The sequence below is a fragment of the Anomaloglossus baeobatrachus genome, chromosome 1 (assembly GCF_048569485.1).
Source record: "Anomaloglossus baeobatrachus isolate aAnoBae1 chromosome 1, aAnoBae1.hap1, whole genome shotgun sequence".
Classification (NCBI taxonomy): domain Eukaryota; kingdom Metazoa; phylum Chordata; class Amphibia; order Anura; family Aromobatidae; genus Anomaloglossus; species Anomaloglossus baeobatrachus.
In genome coordinates, this window is record NC_134353.1 from 479,207,665 (window position 1) to 479,220,764 (window position 13,100).

At 47.3% G+C, this 13,100-nt stretch overlaps 1 protein-coding gene across 6 annotated transcripts in view; it reads right to left on the bottom strand.

The window, feature by feature from the left end:
• The window catches only part of MYO9B (myosin IXB), a 255,193-nt gene that overhangs the window by 105,175 nt on the left and 136,918 nt on the right, over positions 1 to 13,100 (bottom strand). For 4 of the 6 annotated variants that reach the window (XM_075314924.1, XM_075314943.1, XM_075314922.1 and 1 more), the window contains exons 15-20: positions 12,567 to 12,680; positions 11,479 to 11,518; positions 10,772 to 10,894; positions 9,142 to 9,222; positions 7,211 to 7,321; positions 7,003 to 7,125 (exon numbers count right to left, since the gene is read on the bottom strand). In XM_075314924.1, the coding sequence (XP_075171039.1) occupies positions 7,003 to 7,125; positions 7,211 to 7,321; positions 9,142 to 9,222; positions 10,772 to 10,894; positions 11,479 to 11,518; positions 12,567 to 12,680 (592 nt within the window). The remainder of the gene's footprint in view (positions 1 to 7,002; positions 7,126 to 7,210; positions 7,322 to 9,141; positions 9,223 to 10,771; positions 10,895 to 11,478; positions 11,519 to 12,566; positions 12,681 to 13,100) is intronic. The other 2 variants (XM_075314952.1, XM_075314933.1) reach the window with 1 other exon arrangement.

Consider the following 13,100-nt stretch of genomic DNA (forward strand, 5'->3'; position numbering starts at 1 on the left):
GACTTAGTGGCTCCTGTGGGCTGCCATTAACGTCCTCATTACCCAGATTGCCAAAGCACTAGGGCATTTGGGAAGCGCTGGGTAAAGTGCCGGAACTGTCACATATAATTGATGGAACAAGTCCAGGCACCTGTTGGCTGATATTTTTAGGTAGGGGATAGCCTAATACCATAGACCTCCCCAGTCTGAGAATACCAGCCCCAGCTATGGGGCTTTATCTTGGCTGGGTATCAAAATTGGGGAAACCGCACACCAGTCTTTTTTAATTATTTTACTGTACAAAAAAGACCCGCCCACCGACGTCTGTGATTGGTTGCAGTTAGACAGCTGTCACTCAGCATGGCGGTGGGTCTGACTGCAATCAATCACAGACGCCGGATGCTGGGAGAAGCAGTGAATATGCATGAGCCTAATGAGCGACCCGCAAGAAGAATGAGAGGCAGCATGTGTGACACCCCGCCAGTGATCGGTGAGTATGAAGCGCTTAGAGACAGAGACAGAGAGATAGAGAGAGAAAATGAATTTATCCTAGAACAATGTTAGTGACCTGTGTTTTTTGTGTCAAAAGAAGGGAATTTTGTTTACTTACCGTAAATTCCTTTTCTTCTAGCTCCAATTGGGAGACCCAGACAATTGGGTGTATAGGCTATGCCTCCGGAGGCCGCACAAAGTATTACACTTAAAAGTGTTAAGCCCCTCCCCTTCTGCCTATACACCCCCCGTGCTCCCACGGGCTCCTCAGTTTTGGTGCAAAAGCAAGAAGGAGGAAAAAGAATTATAAACTGGTTTAAAGTAACTTCAATCCGAAGGAATATCGGAGAACTGAAACCATTCAACATGAACAACATGTGTACACAAAAAAACAGGGGCGGGCGCTGGGTCTCCCAATTGGAGCTAGAAGAAAAGGAATTTACGGTAAGTAAACAAAATTCCCTTCTTCTTTGTCGCTCCATTGGGAGACCCAGACAATTGGGACGTCCAAAAGCAGTCCCTGGGTGGGTAAAATAATACCTCGTAAGAGAGCCGTAAAACGGCCTCTTCCTACAGGTGGGCAACCGCCGCCTGAAGGACTCGTCTACCTAGGCTGGCATCCGCCGAAGCATAGGTATGCACCTGATAGTGTTTCGTGAAAGTGTGCAGGCTCGACCAGGTAGCCGCCTGACACACCTGCTGAGCCGTAGCCTGGTGCCTCAAAGCCCAGGACGCGCCCACGGCTCTGGTAGAATGGGCCTTCAGCCCTGAGGGAACCGGAAGCCCAGCCGAACGGAAGGCTTCGAGAATTGGCTCCTTGATCCACCGAGCCAAGGTTGATTTGGAAGCCTGTGACCCTTTACGCTGGCCAGCGACAAGGACAAAGAGTGCATCCGAGCGGCGCAGGGGCGCCGTACGAGAAATGTAGAGTCTGAGTGCTCTCACCAGATCTAACAAGTGCAAATCCTTTTCACATTGGTGAACTGGATGAGGACAAAAAGAAGGTAAGGAGATATCCTGATTGAGATGAAAGGGGGATACCACCTTAGGGAGAAATTCCGGAACCGGACGCAGAACCACCTTGTCCTGGTGAAAAACCAGGAAAGGGGCTTTGCATGACAGCGCTGCTAGCTCAGACACTCTCCGAAGTGAAGTGACTGCTACTAGAAAAACCACTTTCTGCGAAAGGCGTGAGAGAGAAATATCTCTCATTGGCTCGAATGGTGGTTTCTGAAGAACCAGCAGCACCCTGTTCAGATCCCAGGGTTCTAACGGCCGCTTGTAAGGAGGAACGATGTGACAAACCCCCTGCAGGAACGTGCGTACCTGTGGAAGTCTGGCTAGGCGCTTCTGGAAAAACACAGAGAGCGCTGAGACTTGTCCCTTAAGGGAGCCGAGCGACAAACCCTTTTCCAGTCCAGATTGAAGGAAGGACAGAAAAGTGGGCAAGGCAAAAGGCCAGGGAGAAAAACCCTGAGCAGAGCACCACGACAGGAAAATTTTCCACGTCCTGTGGTAGATCTTGGCGGACGTTGGTTTCCTAGCCTGTCTCATAGTGGCAACGACGTCTTGAGATAACCCTGAAGACGCTAGGATCCAGGACTCAATGGCCACACAGTCAGGTTGAGGGCCGCAGAATTCAGATGGAAAAACGGCCCTTGAGATAGCAAGTCTGGTCTGTCTGGTAGTGCCCACGGTTGGCCGACCGTGAGATGCCACAGATCCGGGTACCACGACCGCCTCGGCCAGTCTGGAGCGACGAGGATGACGCGGCGGCAGTCGGCCCTGATCTTGCGTAACACTCTGGGCAACAGTGCCAGCGGAGGAAACACATAAGGGAGCTGAAACTGCGACCAATCCTGAACTAAGGCGTCTGCCGCCAGAGCTCTGGGATCTTGAGACCGTGCCATGAACGTCGGTACCTTGTTGTTGTGCCGGGACGCCATGAGGTCGACGTCCGGCACCCCCCAGCGGCAACAGATCTCCTGAAACACGTCCGGGTGAAGGGACCATTCCCCTGCGTCCATGCCCTGGCGACTGAGATAATCTGCTTCCCAGTTTTCCACGCCTGGAATGTGAACTGCAGAGATGGTGGAGGCCGTGGCTTCCACCCACATCAAAATCCGCCGGACTTCCTGGAAGGCTTGCCGACTGCGTGTGCCGCCTTGGTGGTTGATGTATGCCACCGCTGTGGAATTGTCCGACTGAATTCTGATCTGCTTGCCTTCCAGCCACTGCTGGAACGCTTTCAGGGCAAGATACACTGCCCGTATTTCCAGAACATTGATCTGAAGCGAGGACTCTTGCTGGGTCCACGTACCCTGAGCCCTGTGGTGGAGAAAAACCGCTCCCCACCCTGACAGACTCGCGTCCGTCGTGACCACCTCCCAGGATGGGGGTAGGAAGGATTTCCCCTTCGATAATGAAGTGGGAAGAAGCCACCACCGAAGGGAAGCTTTGGTCGCCTGAGAGAGGGAGACGTTCCTGTCGAGGGACGTCGGCTTCCTGTCCCATTTGCGTAGGATGTCCCATTGAAGAGGACGCAGGTGAAACTGCGCGAAAGGAACTGCCTCCATTGCTGCCACCATCTTCCCCAGGAAGTGCATGAGGCGCCTCAAGGGGTGTGACTGGCCTTGAAGGAGAGATTGTACCCCTGTCTGTAGTGACCGCTGCTTGATCAGCGGAAGCTTCACTATCGCTGAGAGGGTATGAAACTCCATGCCAAGGTATGTGAGCGATTGGGCCGGTGTCAGATGTGACTTTGGAAAATTGATGATCCACCCGAAACTCTGGAGAGTCTCCAGGGTAGCGTCGAGGCTGTGTTGGCATGCCTCTTGAGAGGGTGCCTTGATCAGGAGATCGTCCAAGTAAGGGATCACCGAGTGACCCTGAGAGTGGAGGACCGCTACTACAGTAGCCATAACCTTGGTGAAAACCCGTGGGGCTGTTGCCAGGCCGAACGGCAGTGCCACGAACTGCAGGTGTTCGTTTTCAATGGCGAAGCGCAAGAAGCGCTGGTGCTCTGGAGCAATCGGTACGTGGAGATAAGCATCTTTGATATCGATCGATGCAAGGAAATCTCCTTGGGACATTGAGGCGATGACGGAGCGGAGGGATTCCATCCGGAACCGCCTGGTCGTTACGTGTTTGTTGAGAAGTTTCAGGTCCAGGACAGGACGGAAAGACCCGTCCTTCTTTGGGACCACAAACAAGTTGGAGTAAAAACCGTGGCCCTGTTGCTGAAGAGGAACAGGGACCACCACTCCTTCTGCCTTCAGAGTGCCCAGCGCCTGCAGAAGAGCCTCGGCTCGCTCGGGAGGCGGGGATGACCTGAAGAATCGAGTCGGGGGACGAGAGGTGAACTCTATCTTGTAACCGTGAGACAGAATGTCTCTCACCCAACGGTCTGTTACCCGTGGCAGCCAGGCGTCGCAAAAGCGGGAGAGCCTGCCACCGACCGAAGATGCGGAGTGAGGAGGCTGAAAGTCATGAGGAAGCCGCTTTGGTAGCGGCACCTCCGGTGGCCTTTTTAGGACGTGACTTAGACCGCCATGCGTCAGAGTTCCTTTGATCTTTCTGAGGCCTTTTGGACGAGGAGAATTGGGACCTGCCCGCGCCCCGAAAGGACCGAAACCTCGACTGCCCCTTCCTCTGTTGGGGTATGTTCGGTTTGGGCTGGGGTAAGGATGTATCCTTTCCCTTGGATTGTTTGATGATTTCATCCAAACGCTCGCCAAACAATCGGTCGCCAGAAATTGGCAAACTGGTTAAGCGCTTTTTGGAAACAGAATCTGCCTTCCATTCCCGTAGCCACAAGGCCCTGCGGAGTACCACCGAATTGGCGGCTGCAACCGCCGTACGGCTCGCAGAGTCCAGGACAGCATTAATAGCGTAAGACGCAAATGCCGACGTCTGAGTGGTTATGGACGCCACCTGTGGCGCGGACGTGCGTGTGGCTGCGTCAATTTGCGCTTGACCTGCTGAGATAGCTTGTAGCGCCCATACGGCTGCGAACGCTGGGGCAAAAGAAGCACCGATAGCTTCATAGATGGATTTCAACCAGAGTTCCATCTGCCTGTCAGTGGCATCTTTGAGTGAAGCCCCATCTTCCACTGCAAGTATGGATCTAGCTGCCAGTCTGGAGATTGGAGGATCCACTTTGGGACACTGAGCCCAACTTTTGACCACGTCAGGGGGAAAAGGATAACGTGTATCCTTAAGGCGCTTAGAAAAACGCTTATCTGGACAAGCATGGTGATTCTGGACTGCCTCTCTGAAATCAGAGTGGTCCAGAAACATACTCGGTGTACGCTTGGGAAACCTGAAACGGAATTTCTCCTGCTGAGAAGCTGACTCCTCCACCGGAGGAGCTGAGGGAGAAATATCCAACATACGATTGATGGACGCAATAAGGTCGTTCACTATGGCGTCCCCGTCCGGAGTATCAAGATTGAGAGCGGCCTCAGGATCAGAATCCTGATCAGCTGTCTCCGCATCATCAACCAGAGATTCCCCCCTCTGAGACCCTGCACAATATGATGATGTCGAGGGAAAATCTAAGCGAGCTCGCTTAGTCGGTCTGGGGCTGGGGTCTGTGTCAGAACCCTCAGCCTGGGATCCATGAGATACCCCGGGAGGACATTGTTGGTCCAGCTGAGGTGGGCCAGGGAACAAAGATTCAACAGAGTCCCTGTGCTGAGATACCGGCCTGGACTGCAAGGCTTCTAGTATCTTAGCCATAGTCTCAGAGAGTTTTGCAAACTCCGTCCCCGTCACCTGAACAGTGTTAGCAGGTGGCTCCCCCTGGGCCCCTCTTAGCAGAGGCTCCGGCTGATTAAGTGCCACAGGGGCCGAACAGTGCACACAATGAGGGTCAGTGGAACCTGCCGGTAGCGGGGTCGTACATGCGGCGCAGGCAACATAATAAGCCTGTGTTTTGGCACCCCTGCCTTTCGTGGGCGCCATGCTATTATCTTCCCTGAGTAACACAATAGGGTATATAGCCAGAAATCAACTGTGCACCATACAGTGTAAAACATATATACCATAAACATATAATGTTACACTACTGCACAATGGGGCTAGCACCACGGGGGCTGCTTACCACCTGCCTAAAGCGGTTGTGAGGCCACCAGAGTCCCTGCCTGGGTCTCCCAGACTTTGTCCCCCTCTGCAGCGTCCGAGGAGCTGACAGGAATGGCTGCCGGCGTCCTGAGGAGAGGAGGGAGCCGTGGGCGTGACCCAGAAAGAGCGGGAACTGGTGCCCGCACTGTGCACAGTGAGAGGGGTGGAGTATGCAAAGCATGCTCCAGCCCTCAGTGCTGCTCGTTCTGTGCAGCGTCCCGCCCTTCCCCTGCCTGTCAGGGCTGTGGGCGGGAGGAAAAGAAAGTAGGCCGCAAAAAGCCGGGGACCCTAGTAATAAACGCGGCCGCCGTAAAAGCGCGGCCGGCGTGAAAGTCCCCGGCGCACTACAAGTCCCAGCCGCGCCGCAGTGTTTCCATGGCCGCGGCGGTCAGTGCGGCAGTCCCTATACATAAACACACTCAGCAACGCTGAGTGTGTAATGGCACATATTAACCCAGTCAGCGCCGTGGTCCCCGGTGCACTAGCACACCCAGCAAAGCTGGAGTGTTGCTGTGCGCTGTCCCAACAGGGATACAGAGTACCTCCAAGTAGCAGGGCCATGTCCCTGAACGATACCCGGCTCCTATCCAGCAGGCTCCACAGGAGTTGTGGATGAAGCACGGTCTCAGTGCCTGGAGACCGATAGGATCCCACTTCCACCAGAGCCCTGAGGGGGATGGGGAAGGAAAACAGCATGTGGGCTCCAGCCTCCGTACCCGCAATGGATACCTCAACCTTACAACACCACCGACAAGAGTGGGGTGAGAAGGGAGCATGCTGGGGGCTCTATATGGGCCCACTTTTCTTCCATCCGACATGGTCAGCAGCTGCTGCTGACCAATCTGTGGAGCTGTGCGTGCGTGTCTGACCTCCTTCGCACAAAGCAAAAAACTGAGGAGCCCGTGGGAGCACAGGGGGTGTATAGGCAGAAGGGGAGGGGCTTAACACTTTTAAGTGTAATACTTTGTGCGGCCTCCGGAGGCATAGCCTATACACCCAATTGTCTGGGTTTCCCAATGGAGCGACAAAGAAATGCAAGTTAAACACATGCAAAATGCACAAATTTGGTAGAATGCATTTTTTTCTTGCGTTTTTCATCTCATTGATTTCAAATCGGTGACAAAACGTGACAAAAATGCAAAAAGAATGAACATGCTGCTTCTTTTTTGTCAAAAGGTTTTGACAAACTGCAGACAAAAAAAAATGCAACGTATGTAAAGCCAATCTGAATTCTCATAGACTTTGCTGGGAAGTCAAAAGTTAGAACTTGCTGACAAAAACTGCACCAAATAACACAACAAAACATGCGGCAAAAAAATTCAACGTGCGCATATAGCCTAAGCGTTTGAATAAAAAAATATATATATTATATACACTAATTTTTCTATGCAAACATGTAAAACAAACCTTTGTTTTTCCCAACTGGTAGTTATGCGGGTCTAGACTAATTTCCTCCAGCAAAGATGTGATCTTCCCTTTTAGGGCTGTTGAAGACTTGGGTAGCAGAACCTGAAACTGGTCATTAAACTCCTAAAAATAAGGGAGATAATAATGTAAATACAATAAATATACCCCACCGATTTTTAAAGAAGGAAATGCTATAGTATTCAAGTACCTGATATGTGTACTTTGCACTATATCCTGATCTACGGATGCGCACAGTTTCCAACATTCCTGTGTAACGCAGCTGCTGAAGTACTAAAGCTTCGTCAAACGTCATCTCCATCTATAGGGTGTGCGCATGAGAGAGATAACCAAGATTATTTCTTTCTGATAAACACAGGCAGTTTAGAAGAAAGACACAATAACTGTATCTTTACATTTATCACCAATAAAACACTTCTTAACCCCTTCAGCCCCAGGACATTTTGCGTTTTTTCCGGGGGTGGGGTTTCCCTCTCTTTCTTCCGAGAGCCGTAATTTTTTATTTTTCCGTCAATCTTGCCATATAAGGGCGTGTTTTTTGCAGGACGAGTTGTAGTTTTAAATGGAGCTATAAGTTTTACCATATAGTGTACTGGAAAAACGGCAAAAAAATTCCAAGTGCGGAAAAATTGCAAAAAAAGTGTGATCGAAACAATAGTTTTTGGGATATTTTATTCACAGTGTTCACTATACGGTAAAACTGATGTTTCATAGTGATGCCTGAGGTCGGTGCGAATTTGTAGACACCAAACATGTATAGATTTACTTTTATCTAAGGGGTTAAAAAAATTCACAAGCGTGTCCAAAAAAAAACTGGCGCACGTTTTGCGCCATTTTCCAAAACCCGTAGTATTCTCATTTTTCGGGATCTATGGCTCAGTGACTGCTTATTTTTTGCGTCTCGAGCTGACGTTTTTACCTGTACCATTTTTGTGCAGATGCTACAATTTGATCGCCTGTTATTGCATTTTGCGCAAAATTTGCGGTGACCAAAAAACGTAATTTTGGCGTTTGGTAAACGACATAGCAGCAAAAAAATTCCAATCAGATAAATTGATTTTATATTTTGATAGATCGGGCATTTCTGATTGCGGCGATACCAAATGTGTATATTTTTTTATTTATTTAACCCTTTAATTTTCAACGGGGTGAAAGGGGGGTGATTTGAACTTTTAGGGTTTTTTTACATTTTTTAAAACTTTTTTTTTATTTTACTAGTCCCCCTAGGGGGCTATAGCAATCAGCAATCTGACCGCTCTGCCATATCTCCAGAGCTAAGATCTGCAGATATGCTGCTTTACTTTCAATGCCGGCAGTATTCCGGTATTGAGAGTAAATGACTCATGTTAGCTACAGACATCATCACATGACCCTGTGCTACCATGTCAACCACCGGAAGTCACGTGATCAGGTCACGTGACTTCCGATGGGGGTGGGGTAAGTCAGCATAATGGCGGCGCGCACACACATCTCGCTGCCAGATTTTGGCAGCAAGATGTAAGGGGTTAATAGTCGCAGGTGGAAGCAATTCCACGACTAGTAGGCACGCGTCAGCTGTTGAAAACTGCGGATATGTGCGCAGATTGCTGCGGCCTGCCCACGGCAGGGGGCGGGGATTAACCGTACATGATCCATGACGCACCCAGTACGTCATGGGTCGTTAATGGGGTTAAGATTAACAGTTGTCTGCACAGTAAAAGGTCTTTCAATAAAAGTGAAAGCTGAAAAATAACAGTGATACTCATGTCATTGATCACCCGCTGCTCTCTCTCCTACAATGCATGGCTCCCCATTGAAGTGACCATGTCCTAACAAACGGACGTGACAAATAGCCAATTGTCTGCAGTGATGACCCGCGACAGCCAATCTGCAGTGCACACATTTCCTTGTGTTACAAAGTTCGCGCTACAGCACGAAGTAGAGCTTGGCAGGGAACCAGTGAGGAGAGTATTGCACTTTGTTTACCCATTCTGACCCTATAATTTTAGATTTGAAGACCAATTAAGGTTTCCAGGAGTTAAGGAGTAATTAGATACTAAATTTATTAGCAGGAATGTGAATCTTTCAGCATATTGAGTGGTAAAGGAAAAGGTCAAATTTTAATTGATAAAGAACTCCCACCTTTTCAGAATTGGAGCGGATGCATCGAATGAAGAACGGTTCAGCTTTTCCAAGTGTCTCAAGGAGCTTGTTTAACGATGCCTGAAGGAAATGAATATACAGTATGTGGAATAGGTTTACAGTTATATAAGATTAAGACAATTTGGCCTCAATTCATCTAAGCAATTTCACCAGAATTAAATTGCTTTGAAATGTTGCGATATTTTGTGGCAACTCGGAAATGCACACAAATGTTGAACTTTTGGTGTCTTTATGAAAATTTATTTCAGCTATGCAAAAATGGGCAGAGCTGGGGTAAGGCAGGGTCTTGCCTAATTCATGACGGCTGTGGCGTTACTTGCCAATTACTAGTGCACGATTTCTGGCGTGGTGCACGCCACTAGTAATACTCCAGATTCATGAAGAGGAATGCACCACTTCATGAATTAGGAGTGTTTGACTTCACAACTTTGCCTGATCAAGACCAATGATGAATTCCCCGCTCTTAAAAATCAATGCCATAATACTATATCCTCTGTTATAAGGACTATCTCGTAGACTATACAAAACTAAAAGAATAGGACAAACATTGTTGCATTATTACTCAAACTCCAGCTCATTTTATTTATGACTATTTAAAGAAAACTTGTCAGGTCAACAAACTGTCTCAGAACACCACCATGTTAATATTTATTACTGTATTCAGTAAAAACATATACATGGTACACAAAGATTTTAACATCTAAAAAGGAAAGTGGAATGGAGCCCTTTCTATGTACACAAGAGCCACAACTAGTCCGGTAGGTTGTTGCTTTCTCCTCACTAGTCCTGCCTCGGATCCTCTAACCAAGACCCCTTGTGAATGATTGAAGTCCAATATACAATCCACGTCAGGTAGAACTACCTTTAGGGAAGACACTGCGCATATGCGCAATAATTCCAGTGTGCCTACCAGGATATAGATTGGACATGATTGACGTGCGCTATACAAAGTGGAATAAAGGATCTGAGGTAGAACTAATCTGAGGAATCCAGCACCCTCCTAGACTAATTTTGGTGCATTTGCATGTGGCAAGCATGGCATTCTAAGTTTTACGGGGCATAAAGAAGACTTTATTGAAATATAGCAGTAGGCATATTTAATGTTACTGTCACAGTTTTGGATGGATAGGGTATCTGAAAGGGGGGTATCCGGGAGCGTTAATGTTTATTTTTCAACTTTGGGCTTAAAACTTAACTGGAAGGTAACTATCTGCCTGTTCTACCCAGCCTTGGCTCAGAGAGGTCATAGACTGCTCCTACTGGTGATTCTGAGGTTTCTTGTCAAGATAGCAGGTCTTCATCTGCCAAGCTTGTCTGTCAATGGAGTGTGTCTGCTGACATATTAATCAACATTACATCAGCAGTCACGCTCCATCAACAGAACAGAGTAGAAGAGAAGCTTCTGCTCTGTCGACATGATGTCAGTGGAAGCCTCAGAATCGCCGACAGGAGTGGTCTATGACCGCTTTGTGCCAGCAGAGATCAGAGTCAGGCAGAACAGGAAGTAACTACCTGCCCGTTTGTTCTTAGACACAAAGTAAAAAAAATTAAACAGCCCCGGATAACCCTTGGTATTAAAATAATGCAACAGATTTTTAATCAAACAAACCTGGAACTGGGCACTAATGCTGGGTGGTTTCTTCTTCTTGTGCAAATGAAGAAGGGACTTTGTGGTTCGGTCATGAAGAGTCATGTTCATTATTATTTTTAGAGATTGTGAGTCAAGCAGGTTCTGGGAACAGAATAAAAGAAAGCTGGTAAACTAGGTTTTATAGTAAGTTTCTATATGAGCATTGATATTACACTAAAGCTCCATTTACACGAAGACATTCTTAAGAATACTTGTTTCACAACAATCTTTCAGTGTAAACAGGATGCCGATCACCCAATTTGCCTGTGAAATGATCTTTTATGCAGTGCATTACTACCATTTAACGATACCAAGAAAAAGGAAAAAATTATTGACTAAAGTGCCATGGTTTTGCTTGCTTTTATTTCCAAAGCATTTGAAGACAATGCCAATATTGGACAATGACTTTTCTTTAAAAACCAAAATAGTATTTATCTGCAGCAATGGTGGTAGTAATCTACAGGTAACTGCAGGGAGACGTGGAAAGCTATATTCTCCTTGTGGTCACTCACTTCATAGGGGCAGTGAACAGTCTGCACTCACTATATAGTGAGCACGCTGTAATCACTCACCCAGCTACTCAACATTCATCCTTGCCTACCCACATGCTGCCTAGATGGATGTCTGTCAAGCAGCGCTGTGAGATTACCATCTTTAATACATAATAAAGATAATGCCTATATTACCTTTGGAATGACCTGCTTCTGCCGTGCACCTTTACTTTTCCTGTAGAAATAACAGTTCAACAAAATGAGAAACCTTTCCTACCCAGTTAATATTAGATATTCAGTTTTTCTTAATGCATCCAGCCAGCAAAACTAGTTAGTTATGGTTAGGAGATAAATGCACACCTTTGAAAAGTTCAGATTATGTTACATAGTTAATACCTATACCACAGGGTCCTCAGTATATATCCAGAAAAGGGATCCCAAACACTCTAAAGGGTGCTTTACACGCTGCGACATCGCTAGCGATCTCGTTAGCGATGTGACACGCCAGATTGCAGATACGATTTGCCGAGATCGCGCATGTGACCGGCGCTACAAAAACGACCTATGTGCGATCTCGGCAAATCTTATCTGCGATCTAGCGTGTCACACCGCTAATGAGATCGCTAGCGAGGTCGCAGTGTGTAAAGCACCCTTTACACCAACAAAAAAACAAAAATCCCCACATTTATGTGTGTTATATACGCAAGACACACACTATAGAAATCATCATATACACACACTTGTCTCAAGGAAGAAAGGGACATATAAACCATAATAGGTAAGATTTGATTTCACTTCGAGTGGATAATTCCTTATTCCCGCCCGGGTTTGTCTCAGTGATCGCCTAGATTTGTCTACTGTAGTGATTTTTGCTTTAAGATTTTTGTAGATGTTAAACAAGGTCAAATGAGCAATTTCAGCCAAATTGTATCCTCCACTTTTCCCATTCTCTCTAATAAGAACTGTGGAAAGATGTGCAAAATCTCTTCATATACGCCATTATTGAAAAGCTACATTAGTTTACAGAAAATGTATTAGTAACAAGCAAAACTTATAGCTTTTAAGAAAGCGTATGTAAATTCCACATGCCAAAAACACAAACTCCGAGCGCAAAGCATGACGCAAAATGGTATCAACATAAAAGATACTTTGGTTTGAAGGGTCTGCAACACAAGTGTCAACACATGCCAGCATTTTACAGCAATGCATCGCTTACAAACGACACGCTCTAAGCTTTAGCTCACAATGCCAAATGCAGTGCTTTGTCCCCTGTGCACACTCACTGTAACTGAAGGCGAGAGTGTCTGCGGAGGGAAAGGGTGCGCAGCAGGTTGGCTGGGTCATCCCCCTGCCAAGAAAGTCCCTTAATACTGTTCATCAGCTGAGAGTGCCGCTCTCTGCCAGTGTCGGGGGAGAGGAGAGACACATGATCGATTACAGATGGCAGGGCTTTTAGAGTTTGATTTCACATGTCATCAAGCAAAACAGAATCCTCTACATGTAAAGCTGAAGTATAGCAAAATATATTGTATACACGCACACACAATATTGGACACACCACTTGGGAATTAAGAAAAACTTGAATTCAATGATTATTGCCAGAGGTATATAACATCCAGCCCCTCGCCCTGCAGTCCGCCTTCACAGACATGTGTGAAAGAATGCCTCATCCTAAACTGCTGCCGATCGTTTTGGAAGCTTGTTCCCTCCTGAATATTCTACAATCAACTGTGAGTGCCATAATTTAAGGGTGAAAGCGTTTAGGAGTCATAAAGCAGCGGATTATGTAAAGATACCCATTGGGGTGACCATCTGGC